Here is an 18,632-nt window from a genome sequence, read left to right on the forward strand (position 1 = left end):
CTGTAACATGAAACACTTCCAACATTGGGCAGGCAGGTTGTGGAGATTGAAATGGAGAATTCTTTGTTTCTGTGTGTATTGTTCTACAATCATACATGCTAATTTCTTTATACCTAGTACTTGTAATCTGCATGAAGCTCATGAACAATATGAGTCAGAATTGAACAAATAGCGATTGCCATTAGTTCAAGAAACACTAACACCATACTGTACTGGATGTGACCTAAGTATAGAGCGACCACAAACAAAATAACATTTGGTCAAATACCTTCGTGCATCTTCCCGTCCATTCCTTCAACTTAGGCCATAAGGAAGCCTGTTCCACTCTACCCCTCCCCTCATTGCACAGGACACGTGGTTATGCAAATGTCCTTTTGCATGTGGTCCCGCCATACTGTAGTTATATGATTGAACGACCTCCCTGATCTGACATTTTTTACTTAAATGGGCTTACTCAAAACACAAAGCTTACCAACAATGAATACAGAACCTACATGAGCTACATGCAGCAATCACTAAAGAGTTTAATGTTGTTCCAGTCGACTTTTGCCACACTTCTCTATGGGAATGTGTGACCATGGTAGACAAAAATAAAAATAATTCAGGCACCAGCCACTTCTCCCAAGGAACCACCTTTCCATTTTTCTCCAAATAAAGGATAAGAAAGTCATGAACCCAACTATACATTTTTAAAGGTGACCTTAAAGCATGTATTAATTAATACAAGATTAAAGTAATTAGATCTTGCCAGGAGCCACGGTAGCTCAGTTGGTAGAGCATCTGGCTACCACATTGGAAGAGCTGGGTTCGATGTTGGGGCAGGTGATCTGGACCAGGACGTTTTTCAGTCATTTATTTCCCTGTTTCTGCGTGGCTCTGAGGCCCACCCAGCCTTGTATAAAATGGTACCTGGGGATAAAGGCAGCTGGGCAGCTGATATCAAGAATACGTGGAGCTCTATACCTCCACATCACCACATATGCCTTCATGGTATGTGTGCACACGGTTATCTTTACCTTCTTTTTACTGGAATGGCCTTCCTAAAGAAGGTTCTGCCGGTAATGGCACAAAAAATTATGCAATACATTCTAATATATGGCTGACTCTACCATATCGCTGCAGATTTTAAAATTTGGCTACCAACAGTGAAAAAAAATATAACAGCATGTTTATTATTCTGATTCAGAAAACACACAAACATGAAAAATTTTCACAAGGAAACTTGAATTAGGGTGGAGCAGGGACGCCGACTTGTCAAAATTATTGGGGGGCGGGGGCTCTGATCACTGAAATAAATGAATGAATGACTCACTCCTTCCCTTTTTAAAAAACAAAAATTACGTCTTCGTATAGCAGTTTTTAAGCAGCTATTATATTATATTCCTCATGCAAATAAAATGTAACATGAAAAACGTTCAGAAAATATTTCAAAGTCTCCTTATGTCTTTTGTGTCTGCTAATTAATATTTTTATTTAAAAGTAGGCTAAATATTTACATTAATAGGCCAACATAACAGTTTTATGCCGACCTCGGTAGCCGAGCGTGTTGGGTGGTCGACTCAACTCGCTTTGATCCGGAGGTCTCGGGTTCGAGTCCTGGCGAGGGCATGGATGTGTTTTAATGTCCGCAACAGACTTGTAGAGGAAGGACATGTGACGGGTGCAAATAACATTAGTGTTGACGTACCAATAAAAATAACGAATATTTAGCATATTTAACAGTTTTATTTAATTATTTACATAAATGCTAACACAAATCGCAGGAAAATTAGTTTTACTCTTTTGTTCTTGCTACAATATTTTTCTTTTTAAATTTAATTTTGCAATAATAATAAAAAAGCACGCCGTGCTTTAGCAATAATATCATAGCCGTTTCTGCAATACAGACTTTTCATAAGCTTTCCTTGCGTACTTTACTGCAAGTCAGTGTCAAATATTCCTTGGACTAGATGAAGAGATTTCGAGGATAACTAAATATCGTACATATCAATATTGCCTGAAAGTCGTGTTTACGACCTTAAATTGTTCAGAATTCACTAAACAACATACTGGTATAATTGTCATATCACTTCGTTATTTTCAAACTCTTTTTAGTAAAAATGTTAACAGTACTCATAATTATATACTTAGTATATAGTAATAAGTCATGTGTTTTGCTGTTTCCGGTCATAGCCCCCCCCCCCCCCCCCAAAGTTGATGGTTTAGAATATTTCAAATGTGTATTTAAAGTTAAGTTCATGTTGCACAATTCAGAGTAAACTTTATAAGAGAAGCAAAATAATACATTAGATCAACTTAAGCAAAATTATTTGAGGGTGTCTGCCCCCACATCATTAACATTGGGGGGCCTCGAGCCATAACCCCCCAAGCCCCATGCAGTCGGCGCGTATGGAGGCATTAGTTTTGGCCACTGCCCCACTTATGGCCACTTTGCTGTTTATATTTAATTGGTAGCTACCTAGGTGATCTAAAGCCAATCAGACAACAGCTTACATAAATCTGCGTAAAATAAGCTTTCCAATTGGATATCCATGTATCCTCTTTGTACTTCCTGTAGGAAGTAAGCTTGTTGTAAGGAAGAAGCTGCTTGTTACAGTAGAATTTCTTATGCATTTTTATAAGAAAAGAGAGAGCTACAATAATGTTTTCCACAGTGGTTATATACATCAGAAACATATAATTTGTTCAGAGGTAAGTTTAAATGTTAGAATTGCAGTATTTATATCCTGAAATAGAAATAACCACAAAACAGTAGGATAAAGGGCGGACAGATGGCGCATCACTTGACTATCAGAGAAGGAGCAGGCCGTTAACGCCACGTTTCCACAGTTTTAAAGAAGATACAATAGGATAAACGAGTGAGCGTTGTGTTCCCGATAAATCAGATAGCAGAGATATTGCAAGGCTTTTACGTCCTCAGGACATAGCTGATAAGTGAAATAAATTTATTACAACTATTTTGTAAGCATCATAGATATCACATAGGAAGCAATTAAGAAATTTTCAAATGCATTTTTCGGAAGCTTGTCTGTTGCACTTCCACAAATGTTTTGTATATTCAGGTGAGTGTTGCCATCTGGTGAGATTTTGTAAAAACATTCATCTCGACGTTGTGGGGTAAGATGGCGCAATGTTGATTTGGACAGATGGCGCCACCTTTTTTATTTACAAAAAAGTTACAAGATCAGCAATCTGCTACGGAGTTTGATACAATAGTTTTATCACTCATAAACCAAATGTTCTACTCGTTTAATTACCTCATCCTTTACTCTTTCCACTTTTTTACAGAAATATGACCAGAACGTGCCGGAGAACAACGGAACGAGCATCTTGGACGGAGGAAGACATCAGAAAGCTACACAGCATATGATTAACGAGCAAATTGACAATTCCACAAACCAGAGTCTACCTGTGAAGGCGACATCTTTCCAAGAACTTATGGAATTGCCGGATTTAAGGCTACCGGTTCATGTTAACCTTCTGTTATTAAGTTTGAGTTATGTCTTTAGTTCCACGTTATGCACAGGAAGGCTAATTGGGACTGGACCTATAGTTTAAAGTGGGATCCGAACCACTTGTGCCTCGACTCGGTATTGAACTCATCTTCGCTTATGTTGTGTGACCTCAACGGATCTATTACTGGCAATGAAAATGAATGAGTGCCTACAACTGTACCAAGAGTTAACGTCCACAGCAGACTGGACACAATGCATAAAATGAACGAACTGGTTTAATGAAACTTGTTCAGATTATCCCGATAAGTGCTCTGTGAATGGAAGAGCGAGAAAATGGAACTACGGGCTGCCAAGAAGAATTTGTGAGGCGCTAAACTGTTCTTTACAGATCACATTCCCACTGCACCATTTGAGAAACATGGCTAAAAGCTACTATTTTTTTACGTGTATATTGTCGCTACATGGTGATACAGAACTTAGCCATCGTACATTTTTATTGTTCCTCAAGAACTGAAAAATGATGTAAGGTACATTGAAAATAAATAAAAAGATAAATTAAAAGCTATTTTGCGTTGACTGAAAATGTGTGCCATCTGCACCCCTTTACCCTATGTGTAGACCACATGGCCATTACTAGATGCAGGTTGGTAAAGATTCTTTGATTATGGCCACTGCAGAAAATGATTCCTTTGATTATATAGAAAATGATAGTTCAACAATAAATGTGAATGACATTATGGGACAACTGCGGGAGCCTATCCTAATACAAGAGGGGCGACACTTGATAACAAAATTTCCTGGTCCTGTTAACACACTGGAAACAAAGTAATTTTCTGTATAACATTATTGCCAGTGAACTTGCATTAGACATATAATTTCCTTGTGATATGAAGCTACTATCTAATGTGTGAAAACTTTTTTCTCCTTACTTTTATTTTTGGAATCGACATTTTGTTGTTTTGTTTACTACGGAGTCACCTGAGAAGTCTGGAAATGTTAATTTATGTTGTTCAACTACATTTACACTATGTTCATCCATTGAAAATTATGTTATTTACCTTTAACATATTGTGTTTCGTCTATATTACTTCATTATTTGTTCATAGACAAAGTCGCCATAAGTGGGGAAAATGGGTGGTCGTAAGTTAATTTAAGTGGCCATAACTGAAGAATAGTGTCACGTTTGGTTAATAACTAACTTGTTTGTATTTGTTAATGCTTAGTCATAATGTACCGACTCTGTACCAGTGATCATAATTTTTGTAAGCCATCAGCAAAATTATTATCATGTTAAAAGTTGTATATTATTGTACATTTTCCTTAAAATGGCCATAACTAGTGCCTCCACCCTATTTTAATTTTTTTTTTTAAAAAATGGATTTCAAATTCTGGCACCAGGTACAAATTTTCAGGTGCATAGCGATCAGGCAAACTGTATTTATCTACCAGTGTCGGTGACACGATGCTTTCAAGATGACACCAATGCCGAGGGGGGGGGGGGGGGGGGGGTCAGTCATCTCATGGAGAATAAATATATTACTATGTTTCATTATCAGCTATCAATTACATTTAAATACTTCTAATGAACATTTACCTATGTCTATGTACAAAATAAAGCCAGTGTAATTGAAATGAATTACTGCATATGTGATTCTTATAACATTATATTTGCAATTGTAATGAAATAATTTAATTTACTGGAAACTGCATTGATTTATTTGCTTTATTTTACTTCGCTTCTTGTGCCAGTTTTGGCTAATTTGCAAAAATGAGGATGAGGGATGAAATTGAATTTCAATGGACACTCACAAACATCCATGCTCAAGCCAGGATTCGAACCCAGGACTCCTGGCATCATAGCATGATGTGCTAACAACTCCACCATGGGGTCGGCAGGAAACTGCACTGAGAGTGATCTTGGAACATACACAAACACACATTCTATTTTGATTTTGTTTATTTTACTTCGCTTTTCCGCCACTTTTGGCTAATCGTGAAGATCAGAATGAGTGATACGACAAAACTGATGAAGGCACACTCACAACGAACACCCACACCCAAGCTGGGATTCGAACCCAGGATCCAAGGTGCTGTGCTAATTGTAGAACAGAGGCCTTGAAATGAAATACTGATTGTATTTCTCCAGACAATCTTGAATGGATGCTACAGTTTGTTGCTATGGATGCACTTTTATGATTTATAATTAAATTAATGTCACATGTAAATAAAAAAAAAACTGCTGATCAGTATTTCACACGGGGTGCATTTCGAGGACAAGAATTCAGGGTTGAGAATAGGTTCCTTCTCTCATAGAAGCAAGTGTAACTTTTCTCACGAATTTCATGACATTTTTACTGACGTTCCTTCTCATCAACTTTAATATTTATTTATTTATTTATATTTTCCTTTACCATTCTGTAATATGATAGTGCAACAATGCTTTAACATCTCTGCACACCTTATAAACCGCATTAATTAAAAATTGCTCTGTTTCTCTTATGGGGCATTCCACGAAAAGTGGTCCTACTCCAAGTAAATAACAAAATGGATTAATCTGAAAATTATTAATGTTTTTAATTGCATTAAGGTTTAAATGTTTGTGAATGCATATTTCACGAACAAAAATTATAAGCATCTGTAGCCTATACACTTCACAGATAAATGAAGTCAAACTTTGCTGCATTTGTGTTACATAACACATTTTCGTTAATGCTTTTCATGCATGCTATGTCATCATACTCCAGTTTTTTCTTTCCCCATTTATTAGCAAAGTACTTCATAATTCTATGAAATCAGTTCATTATGAATATTTTAATCCAATCTCACGTCTAGAGATGTCACACATGTAACGAGTCTGATGCAGGGTGCACACAGCTTGCAACAAATGCCAAAACTAAATGTTACGAGCTCTAAAGCTGGCCCTCTTAACCTAACAATTCTGCTTAGGTCTAATAATGTATATGTGGTTAGGTAAATGTATTTGTGGCTAGGTAAGGGCCAGGTTTGGAGCTCTTAGCATTTAGTTTTGGAGTTTGTTGGAAGCTGCCCTGCACCAGACCCCACGCATAATGCTGGAATGTTCCAGCACACCCATTCATGCAGTCGGTACATGCACACTTGCGTCAATGATTACAATCAAGGCACAGAGACTATAAATTAGTAATGTGCTCATACTGAGGATTCCTTGTAAACGGATCATTCCATGCCAAATGAACCAAATTTTGGTCAGTTTTGACCATGACCATCTCTGATTTTATTCATACTTAGTTGTTATGAAGTACCACCCAAGGTAGGAAAAACTGCAAAATTGCAGATTTGTTTCTGTTGTAGTTCTCCAGTTAGAGCCCTCTGAAATATGGAAAAAAAAGCACAATTTTCGGCACACATGCAATCACAAAAAAACTCATAAATCAAGCTAGAATTGACGTAGAAGGTTGGGATAAGAACCAAATTGTTGCTTTTGCTATGAGCTTTAATTGGGTATATCACATGACGTGTTTTCAATTTTTTTTAAATGGTAAAAATTTACTATCCTTCGGACACCTCTAATTTTTTCGTTTTGTCAATTTTTGACATTCGTACTTACGTATCTGCTTCGCGGAACATTCCTGAAGGTGTATCAACGTTGTTTTGATTAAATTAATTGCAATTTTTCACATTACCAGTATGTCTTCCTGATAGGCCTTTTCGCTTGCCTGAGACGAACTAACCTAACCACGTGCCAATGGTTCGTGGGGCTAGCGCCAATGGTTCGCAATTATTTCCAATTTCTAGATCCTGATACTAACACGACACCAAATTTTAACTATGTTTCCTAACCTAACAGAACTAACCTAACCACGCGCCAATGGTTCGCAATTATTTCCAATTTCTAGATCCTGATACTAACACGACACCAAATTTTAACTATGTTTCCTAACCTAACAGAACTAACCTATCCACGCGCCAATGGTTCGTGGGGCTAGTTATTCTCAGTCGGAGAATTAATTTTCAATGAACAACATGAATTTCAGCTATGAAACATTCCCAAATCACACAAAACACCTTCCCGATGTTCGACAATGCTACAGGAACTTATTACGGTAAGTAGTTTCTTCTGTAAAAATAAATAAATGTGTCCGAAGGATAGTAAACAAGTACCAAATAGAATAATTTATGAGTTACAACATAAGAGTTCGGGGTCTTACATTTCTTGAAATTGCATTTAAATGTTCCAAATGAACACCGTAGAAGAGTTCCTGTGCGTCCCCATCAAAACTTTTATGATGATGCCTCCTGACATTTAGATTCGCATGTACGTTAGTTACTTTAATCGGGTGCCTCGTATTTTGTGTTAATTACCATCCAACATGCTAAACATTGCCCGGTTTAAATTTCTTCCAATGTCCATCACAGTTGAACGAACGAGGAAAAGATACATTCACCTTCCAGTATCGCATAAATACACGTCAATATTGACTGAAACAACGACATTAATTGCCAAGTACAAGATTAGAAATTATGTATTGCAACAATACAACTACTATGTCGTAAAAATCTTGCAAAAGGGAGTCATTAACTTACCTTAAAATTATGATTTTTCAGCAGGCCAATAACTACACGGCATAATACACTTTCATCCAGAGATCATTATGGCCAGGATTGCCAACCACTTGAGAGAAAAATTACTAAAGAGCATTGTAAAATATACTACGCCAAAATATGATTCATGGTCGACCCAGTGCTCAGGAAATGGGGAGATGCTGCCCATTTATTTTATAAAAGTATCCTCCCAGCTATGAATATACGCGAGCCCCCCCCCCCCCCCCCCGTGTTGGTAAACCATTCTTTCAGGTAGGAATTTCCACTATGAAACGACCGCAACATGAAGATAACATAACACAGAGTCAGTAGCGGCGATTAGGTGCCAAAAGGGAAAGGTGGGGGTGCAAGGACAGTTTACTTCCTTTTGGTTCACAAGGCTTAGCATTAGGAGGTCAAAGTGAGGGGGCAACTCTCAACTGCACCCTCACGCCCACCAATCGTCGCCACTGCATACATGCGTGTCTCTAATCTAAAATGGTGCAAATTTAGCGAGACTAGTTTTAATAGCATATCTTCGAAATTCCTTCGTTGGCCAAAAAAAAATCAGTAGCCACACGTCAAACGACTTTTAGATTTAAATATGCAGAGTCAGGAGTATCGACGTCACAACCCGAGAGAAATTGTGGATGAACTATGGCTACAGAAGACGAGACTAACAGGTAGTTCATGTGCTAATCAAGAAAGTTGCCCTGCCAGATTATAAATTAGCCAAAATGTGTTTTATCGCAATAAAAATGAATTTTTTGCAATTTTTTAAAATATCAAGTTTTGGATCAATCAATCCCGCGCTAAAAAAGGAAATTACCCAGCCTAGCGAAATACAACTACAGTTAGCACCACTGTTAAGCCCTCTGGAGGTGAAATGGGAAACTAGAACAGAATGGCTACTTGAACTCGAGGTGCACGTGGCGCCTCAAAATAGTTTGACGGCTTGAAGCAGAACTATTTGAAATTACTGCAGTAAGTGTTGCTAACTTTACACACACACTCTGAAAATCAAATAACTCAATAATTAGTGTTCTATTTATTAGAAACAGTAATTAATGTGCGTATAGTATGATTTTTCCTCCTATTGCCATATATTAACTTAATTTACTTGAGATAAAGTAAAACCATTATGAACAATCCACGTCCAACATGTTACCTGTATTTGCATTGTTCGTTTTTTTCGGCTGGTGCTGCAACACAAAAAAAAATATTGGTTATATTAAGTTACTTGGTGCTGGAAGTCCAGAAACATGTTGCAGTACGTTCAGATAATAAATTTCAATATCTCTCTCTCACACACACACAGAGAGAGGTTAATACACAATATTTTGAAAGATGAACAACTTAAAAAGCAAAGCATATCTCTGTCATGTTGTTAGATGTACATGTACAATATTGATTAGAACATACAAAACAATGCAGGTGACCTCCACGGTGAAAAATTAATGTTGTGCGATTCGAAGCCAGGTTCTATTCCTGGTGAAGCAATCTGACCCATCAGCAGATCCAGAAGTTACAATTAGTAGGGGCGAATTTTGGTCAGGTACCTCACCTCACTGGGAATCAATTCTAACCTACACTACAAGAACCAAGATGACTTCCATGTCCTTGAGATTAGAGCATTGTTTTGCAAAAAATAGGGGTGCACATCTGGGATAGATGATTATTATTGTCATTATCATAATTCCTCCTATTGCCACAGTAAACTGAATCAACAGATATGAGGAGTAAAGTGAATAAACAAAGAAAATAAAAACTTATTATCTCGAGGGGTTTTGGGTTCCATCCCCTTTGGAGGCATATTGCTCAGTAGTTTGGAACCCAATTGAAAAAGTAAATACAGTTACCATTAGCCTAACATGAAGAACATAAATAAACTTTAAAAAATATTCTGCAATAAGCTTGATGATAAAAGACAGAGCAGTTGCGTCTTCAAAAATATTAGGCATAATAATATCCAAAAACGAGGCAGTTTGGGGGGACAATCTTCCTTCCCGTGGATCTGCACCTGTTCTGTTCTGAGCAATAAAAATGAATTTGGTGCAAAATTTTGCTCGAGTTATACCCAGGATTTCTTTATGGAGGGGCCAGATCCGAGAACGTGCTTATACTAGGTAGCTACACACACACTTATATTAGTCTTTTTTCGTATTTTATCTTTATTAATAGGGAGGGGAGGGGGTAGATCCGAATATGTGGAACAAAGAAGTTTAAAAGAGAAGATCAGAAATGCTGAGGTTGATTGAATTAGGTTTTTTGCGTTGCTTTTCTGCCAGGTTTGTCTAATCGCGACGAGAAGAATGAGTAATGATATGATGAAATCAGTGGCGACTGCTTAATATGTGCTACCGTGCTATAGCACGTTACTCAATTTACTAAAATGAAAATAAAGAAAGGGACACATTTCATATATTGAAGAAGTTTAATAAAACACTGAAGTGAAATTAACTTTTCACGTTAATTCGGTCAAAAATTTGCAGTGCACTATGTATTTTCTGCACGCTGTTAAGCTACAACGAATACCATGCTATTGGCTTCATAGCACGTTTTCGCCACCTCGCGGTGCGCCGAATCTGGCCGAATGCCCCTCGGTTCTGCGGGAGAGGTAGGGTCAGAGCCAATCAGCTCAGGAAATCAGTCTGCTAGCATGTTACACAGATTCACAGCACGGTAAGTGTTGTCATCTCAGCATAAGAAGAAAGTTTGTGGATAGCTTTACAGAATCATACAATTTTTTTTCTTGCGGTTCATAGTCATGCGCATGGCATATGGAGCAGTCATTGTAAAGGATCAGTTGTGCTCTGTTTAGGGTTACCAGTTTGCTATAAGAGAAAAGTAGGACATGCTGTCCCAAAATGTAGGACTTTAAGTAAAAATGTAGGACACAGAACATTCGCAGTAAATAATATATATATTTCTATAGAACTCATTAGAAATTGATTTAAAAATGACACTTTTAAGTTTTTTTAAAAAAAATATTTCTTAATAAATACCTAAATGCAAAATTTCAAAACCTGTAATCATACTAAACAATGCACCGCTTACTACTACTGGTACTTCTCAGAGGAGCCAATTTTTCTCAAAATTTCAGGTTTAGTCAAAATATATTTATGAGAGACTGGACAGTTAAACTCTTTGAAATTATAGGGACCAGTACCAAACTTTTTACAGACTTTAGGAAAAAATTATTTCTCTCATGAGTCCATGGTGCTGATGGTAATTACAATATCCTCTCAACATTTACATTATGACCTGTAATAGCAAATAAATACTCTGCAATTACTGTAATTTGAAATGGTTCCAGAAATTTCATCTTTGGTAGTTTTAGTTCAATAACAGGGTTTCTACCAAAATAACAAATCCAAAATTCTTGACTTTTTCAGGACTTTTGGCCTATTTTCGTTTATCTTAACTTTTGTTTATTCGACTCCTACTTGGGTAAAGTTGGAAATTATCAATTAAGAAAATAAACATCAATTTAATGAAAAATCCCCACCGAAAGGCCAATTAAGGTGAAACTGAAGCTGTATTTAACAAGCGAATTAGACCTGCTTTATCTATTAATACACACTGGACTGCATTTGGCAGACTAGCTAGGCTCTGGCATCTGGGCTCACAGCCAGTATAATCTGATATGGGGGACTTGTGTTGGGTGGGGGTCGTCCCTGTATGTTTGTAATTGTCTCTTCATCCATCATATCTAACCATCATTTATCCTTATCTTTGCGATTACCAAAAGGGGCAGAAAAGTGAAACAAAATAAACTAAATCAACCAATCAGTCACTTTGATAGCGAAATTTTTGACCACGAGTATAACTTCTTTACTTTGTATTGACTTCTTTACCTACTTGTTGATTTCTTTACTTTTTGTTGACTTTCCTGACTGGTAGACACCCTGTATAACTTTGCTCTCTATATCACTGCTTTACAATCAAAATATTGAATTAGAATGGGAAACACCTTGTTCCATCAGTATAAACCCCAAAGCAAGAAATTCCGCTCAGACATTGAAAAAGCAACACATCAGAATGTGGCACCAAAATTTGTTCATCAATTGCTTACGTTTTCCCGTTTATTCTCTAGCAGGACAAACTTTTAGTTTCTTTTTGGGCAATGACTGAATCAAATTAAATTTCACTATTCAGTTTGAGAGAGCAGTCCATAGACTTGTAACTTGCATGAATTATCTCTGTTCAACTTAAACACGTATCTTCATAATTAATATTATGCGACGCTCGAAATGTAAGACATCTATGATATTTTTCAAATTCCTCCCGGACCTGGATGTAAGGCTAAAATGTAGGACATGTCGGGGAAAAACCGGACATCTGGTAACCCTAGCTCTGTTGTTCCAAGCAGGGGCGTACGAGAGGTTGGGGGTAGGAAATTGATGGGGGCTACATCCCATCTCCAAATTTTGAGTTTCGGATGAAAGCAGCAAAGAACTTGGAAAAAAAAAAAAACAGTGTTAAATGCAAACACCCTTTAAAATGATCTCAGATTAGCATTTTTGTCTTTGAATAACTTTTAAAATGAAGGTTTAAATCAGTGATTGGAAAATATTTTATAGTTTATTCCAGCCGTACGTAGAAAGCAGTTATGTGATACAGACCTTTACAATTCCAGACCCCTCGGGAGAAAACCCTGCATACGCTAGTGGTTCCAAGTGAGTGTGTGTGTGTGTGTGTGTGTGTGTGTGTGTGTAAGGGGAGGGATAATTGTAAATGCAAGAAACAACATCTACCTGTAGCAAAGTGTGAAAAGTCATGATCTGCCGCTGGATGAAATTGATGAAAGAACACCTATGGGATGCCACCTACATCTGGGATTCAATCCAGGAACCTCTGGTATCATAGTGTGCTGTGCTTTCACTCCACCACAGTGGTCGGCAAAATGCTGCTGGAGTGTCAGATGTTGCCAACAGTGCCATGCTAATATTACAGCTAGAGCTAAACATATATTTGTAGAGTTGCAACATATGGTCCAAAGTAACTGGAAAAAATCAACTCATGGATCCCCCCTACACCCCCTCCAATCAGCCACATAGTCGCTTACAGACAAAGGTGTCACAGGGTGTACATTCAATTGTCTGAAGTAATAGTCTGTGTTCCAAAAATTAACAAAGTTTTCAATTTTCTTATACCAGTACCATTGAAGAGTCATAATAATTCTATGCTTAGAAAATAATATATTTATGAATTAAATTATACTCATTTAGCAATTATTATTATAAAGAACATGTCTAAATGTGGGTTAACTGCATCACGACTGCAGTTTGAAAAAGTAGGGACAGAGATTACAAGGAATGAACTGTCAATAAATCGGAGACGTCTGGTAGTCTTGCATCAATGGTTATAAAACTAAAAGTACCTAATATTACAGTTTGCACACCTCAGCGGCCTGCCTCTCTACACAAGAAACGCATTCATGCAAGGACAAAATTGAAATTTTTACAAAGTTGAGAAATCGTTGATGTTATTTTCGTAACTTTTTATAGGTTCACATTTAAGTATTTCATACTTCGAGGGGGGCCATGGCCCCCATGAACCCCTCCGTGTATGGGCCTGGTTATAGGTAATGACCAAGTGTAGTGACAGAAAGTGATGATATTTTATGTTGGTTTTGCCCAACTATATCTGCTAGTAGCCAATATCATCCAATGAAAGAGGCAACTTTCAACTTGCCACTGCTTATGCACATTACTTGTTTCCTTCCGAACCAACAGATGGTTTCTTCACAGCCAACAATAGGAAGAAACATTGCAATTAAGGTGACAACTGAAGCTGCTTCATTGATCCTGTAAGTACAGGGAGGTTGGTAGCAGGTGCCTCATACACCGGCATCAACACCCCCTGTACTTGTCACCCAATGTGACCTCCACAAAATCAGACATACCCTATGTTCCCTCTTTTCCCATCCTTCACAGTAATCCTGACACGATAAACGTTTTCCCAGAGATGTTTTCAAATACAACCCCCCCCCCCTCCCCCAACCTCCAAAATATCCTGGTCAATGATAACCCTCCAGCACACAACCGACTCCCCCCCCCCTCACTCACAAATGCAACTGCCCCAGATGCAAAACCTGCCCTATCCTCATCACTTCCCCTACAATCCAGATCCACACTGCCACTGGAAAATTCACCCTCTACCCCAAAGGAACCTGACACACCTCTAACCTAATCTCTATCCTTCCCTGCAACATCTGTGGTAGGGGAAACATCCATAGCCCTCAAACTCTGAAGCAATACCCACCCCAGTCAACACACTAACGTTGCCACAATGTTGTATGAATGTTGTATCTAGGGGAACAACGTTGTGATAACGTTGCCACAACGTTGTATTTATGATGAATGTTGTATGTAGGGGAACAACGTTGTGATAACGTTGCATCAACGTTGCAAAAAAAATTCCACTGAATACGCTTTAGTTTGGATGATCACCACCATGAGCGCCACAAGCATCAGATCAGAGTGTTTTGTTTAATCTGAATTTGTGTGTGCACTGACCACCAAAACTTATATTTCCTACAGCGTACACTAGATGGCAGTGCGACTCAAATGCAAAACAAACATAACTTTTAGTAACACAAATAAGGATACTTTCGATTGTAATTAGTGAAAAAATGTGTTTTATTATCCTTCGAAAGATGTGTGAATATTGAAGTTGTAAGGAAGATCAGAAAATGAAATATGTTACATACAAGTGAAACTCCCATGATAAATATTTTTATTCCAGACTATATAATCAGGAGCTAAGTACTGCAAAAAGAAACTGATTACCAGGTGTAGTTAGAGATTGGTCAATTGCCTATTTTGGTGGAGCAGGGAAGGTTTTTATAATATGTAAAGAGAAACTGTGACGTTACAAACATGAGTTTTTCCTGTTACGCATATGTATTATATACAAAAATGGCTTTTCAGGCAAGATTGCTAATAGCTTACCATGCGAAATAACCATATTTTAAATATGTATTGTTATATTCATAAATTACACAGGCAGCAAGGTAATGTTGCAAAAAAGTTGTGGCAATAAAACCCCTGACATACCTAACGTTGCTACATAATGTTCAGTATATGTTGTGACAACGTTGTCAACCAACGTTGCAGCAACGTTGAAAAAAATGACCCTTAAACGTTGACACAACGTTTTCACAACGTTGTATCAACATACATTCAACATTGTAACAACGTTAGGTATGTTAGGGGCTAACGTTGCCACAACGTTGTGGTAACATTACCTTGTTGACTGGGACTGCTCCTCCACCAAAACCTTGAACTTCAGCGCCGCCGTGCATAACAACTACCACAATATTCTTTTCAACCTCTTTTCCAGGTATCGATCGTCCACCTCTTGTCCCAATCCACCAACACTGCAGTACGTAAAGATGAGAGGGGGTCTACATATCAACCATGAGTGCCCCCCCCCCCCAAATCTGAACTAGGCCACCCAGTAATGTTCCCAATCCCCACCCCTCACCTCCATTATTACCCTTTGCTCCCTCTCCAACATGCCACCCCACACCACTCACAGTTCTTTCCACAAGCCTAGCTAGATAACCAGTTTTCTGTTACTGTCAACAACTTCGTTTCTAGACCTGGTAACCCTGAAGGTCACACTATTACCTCCGTCTGATCACTTACTTCACTTCTACACCTGAAGATGCAGTTCGCGGCTGCAAAAATTTCAAATTTTTCCAGTGTCTGGCGAGTGTTTTCTCTTTTACTTGTTATTTAGCCCTTGTGGTTCTCCTTCCTTTTTTAACTTTGAAGTACAGATTATGTACATAGATTACAAAGTTTAATAATGCAACAATAATACTCATTGTCTATATAAACTGCCTATAAAACAAAATACAGTGCTCAAAAAAAGTTTTGCATATTATGATTGCATGCGGTTTGAGTCGCGATATTCCCAAAAGGTATACAATGTGAGCAATGCTCGAGCCAGAAACCGACATAATGCCCCAAGTGAGTTCGATATTCAGCAGATAGAAGGCAGTAGTTGCCACATGATCCCTGAGCAGATTTGAAAGCAGCCCGATGGGAGGCATTGTCCGTGTCTTATCTGCACTTGTGAGCAGGGGCGCCGACTTGTCAAAATTATTGGGGGGGCTCTGATCACTGAAATAAATGAATGAATGACCCACTCCCTCCCTTTTTTTAAAAAATAAAAATTACATCTTCGTATAGCAGTTTTTAAGCAGCTATTATATTCCTCATGCAAATGAAATGTAACATAGAAAAGTTTAGATAATGTTTCTAAGTCTCTTTATGTCTTTTGTGTCTGTTCATTTGTTTATTAGATAACAATTAACATTTTTATTGAGAAGTATGAATTTACATTAAGAGATCAACCTAACAGTTTTATGCCGGCCTCGGTAGCCGAGCGTGTTGGGTGGTCGGCTCAACTCGCTTTGATCCAGAGGTCTCGGGTTCGAGTCCTGGTGAGGGCATGGGTGTGTTTTAATGTCCGCAACAGACATGTGATGGGTTGCAAATAACCTTAGTGTTGACGTACCTATAAAATAATGAATATTTACAATATTTAACAGTTCTATTTAATTATTTACATAAATGTTAACACAAATTGCAGGAAAATAGTTTTACTTTTTTGTTCTTGCTACAATATTTTACTTTTTAAATTTGATTTTGCAATAATAATAAAAATTGATAAAATAAATAACATGCTTTAAAAATAAAGCAAAAGTTGCTCTATGCAGTGGGATATTTTTTTATGAACTCATTAACGAGCGGTCTCAGGTCCAAATTTTCAAGCACAGTTTGATGTATGTGGAGTACCGCTAAGCTGCTTAGTCTCTTCTGCCCCATTGTAGATCTCAAATATGTTTCTAGTCGGCGAATAGCACTGAATGACCTTTCGGCTGTGGCTGTCGTCATTGGCACAGTGCAGAGGACCATTATGAATTTGGTAACTTCAGGCAGAAGCTCCTGGAGGGTCCTGTCTTCCAAAAGAAACTTCCGTATGTCACGCATGGCAGTTAGAAGCACTTTCTTCTGTTTGGCGATATCACCAAGCATGAACATGTGTAAGGAGAGTCTATCGACATCCAAATCTTGGCGAAAGAATTCTCGCGTTTGCTGAAAGTTTGTTGTGCAACTGTTCACAGTTGAGATGCATTCTTTCTCTACGGCTGTTATTTTTTGTAGTCCTGTAGATACAGGTCCTTGTTTAACACATGATTTTACTGTGTCACACACGTCAGTGTATATTGATTTCTAATACTATTTTGGAGTGTAGAACTTGTGATGTTTGGCAGCATCAGGATTTTCAAGTCTCTTAGGGACGTGACGTTGCCGGGACAATTCTGGTTCATCAACGAGGCTCGGTTTGCCCTCTGTGCATTTCAGCCAGAACTGCTCAAAGCACATTCGCTTTTCTTGAAAGATGTCAGTCAAGTATTTTAGTTTTGATCCCACTTCTGTAGCACCAATGCGTGGAAACTGAATCATACAGTTTACCTCTTCTATTTGACCCATCACATGCCAGTAGAGGGAGAGAAATAAAAATGTCTTGAAGTGAAACATTGTCTCCAGGTATCTCGCACATTTTGATGCTGCGTCAGTAGAATCTTCTTCAGAAAATTTCTCAAGAAAATTTAGAAGGTTTTCATAGTTCTTTAAGATCTGTTGCATACTGGAGGCTCTCAACGTCCACCAACGAGGGCAAAGTGGTCGCAGTCCGGTGTTGCCAGCCTTCTCATTCACATCAATAATATTCAAAAATATTTGCATTCTTTTAGGGGATTCCCAAACAGTCTTTAACAAGTCGTTGGCTTGTATATGTATAATAGTAAATAATAATTATATACTTAGTATATAGTAATAAGTCATGTGTTTTGCTGTCTCCGGTCATAGCCCCCTCCCCCCCAAGTTGATGGTTTAGTGGTCTCAGCCCCCCAAAGTTGATGGTCTAGAACATTTCTAATGTGTGTTTAAAGTTAAGTTCATGTGGCACAATTCAGAGTAAACTTTACAAGAAAAAAAATTAATACATTAGACCCTCTTAAGCATAATTATTCTGGAGGCTCTGACCCCACATCATTAACATTGGGGGGGCTCGAGCCCCCTTAAGCCCCATGGAGTTGGCGCCTATGGTTGTGAGTTGGAAACTGCACAGAGAGCAGTTGGAAAACGAAGGGCAACATGCCTCGAGCAACCGCTTTTGCTACGGACCGGATTCAAATTGTAAGCTGCTGCAAGAGGGGATATGGCCAAGTAGACATCAATGCCCATGTTGGAGTGAGCCAAGGTGATGTCTCTCGAGTGTGGAAGAAGTTCAGGGAGAGACAATCAGTTGCTAATCGACCAAGGACAGGGCAGCCACGCAAAACAACACACAGGGAAGATCGGTACGTGGTGATTTTGGCACGTCGTAGACCCATTGCAACTGCTACCAGTTTGTGCCAAGATCTGCAGATAGCCTCAGGAGCGAATGTTTCCAATCAGACAGTGCGGAATCGACTTCATGAGGATGGATTGACGTCAAGAAGACTCATACCCAAGTTTCCTCTTAATCCACACCATAAGGGAGACCGTGTAAGGTGGGCAACAATGCACAGTGAATGGAGTCAGGAACAGTGAG

The 18,632-nt window shown here is 38.3% G+C and overlaps 2 protein-coding genes across 5 annotated transcripts in view; one reads left to right on the forward strand and one right to left on the reverse strand.

Moving 5' to 3' along the window:
• Positions 1–8,090, reverse strand: part of LOC145989899 (uncharacterized) — a 267,058-nt gene extending 258,968 nt beyond the window's left edge. For all 4 annotated transcript variants that reach the window (XM_083125393.1, XM_083125392.1, XM_083125391.1 and 1 more), the window contains exon 1: positions 8,019–8,090. The gene's annotated coding sequence lies outside the window, so the exon portion shown is untranslated. The remainder of the gene's footprint in view (positions 1–8,018) is intronic.
• Positions 8,091–18,193: 10,103 nt separating this feature from the next.
• LOC145990499 (uncharacterized) lies at positions 18,194–18,631 on the forward strand. Its single transcript, XM_083126195.1, has one exon. The coding sequence runs from the start codon at positions 18,194–18,196 to the stop codon at positions 18,629–18,631; it is 438 nt and encodes a 145-aa protein (XP_082982321.1).
• Position 18,632: the final 1 nt, after the last annotated feature.

This window comes from Lepisma saccharinum, chromosome 7 (assembly GCF_977018435.1).
Source record: "Lepisma saccharinum chromosome 7, izLepSacc3.1, whole genome shotgun sequence".
Lineage (NCBI taxonomy): Eukaryota > Metazoa > Arthropoda > Insecta > Zygentoma > Lepismatidae > Lepisma > Lepisma saccharinum.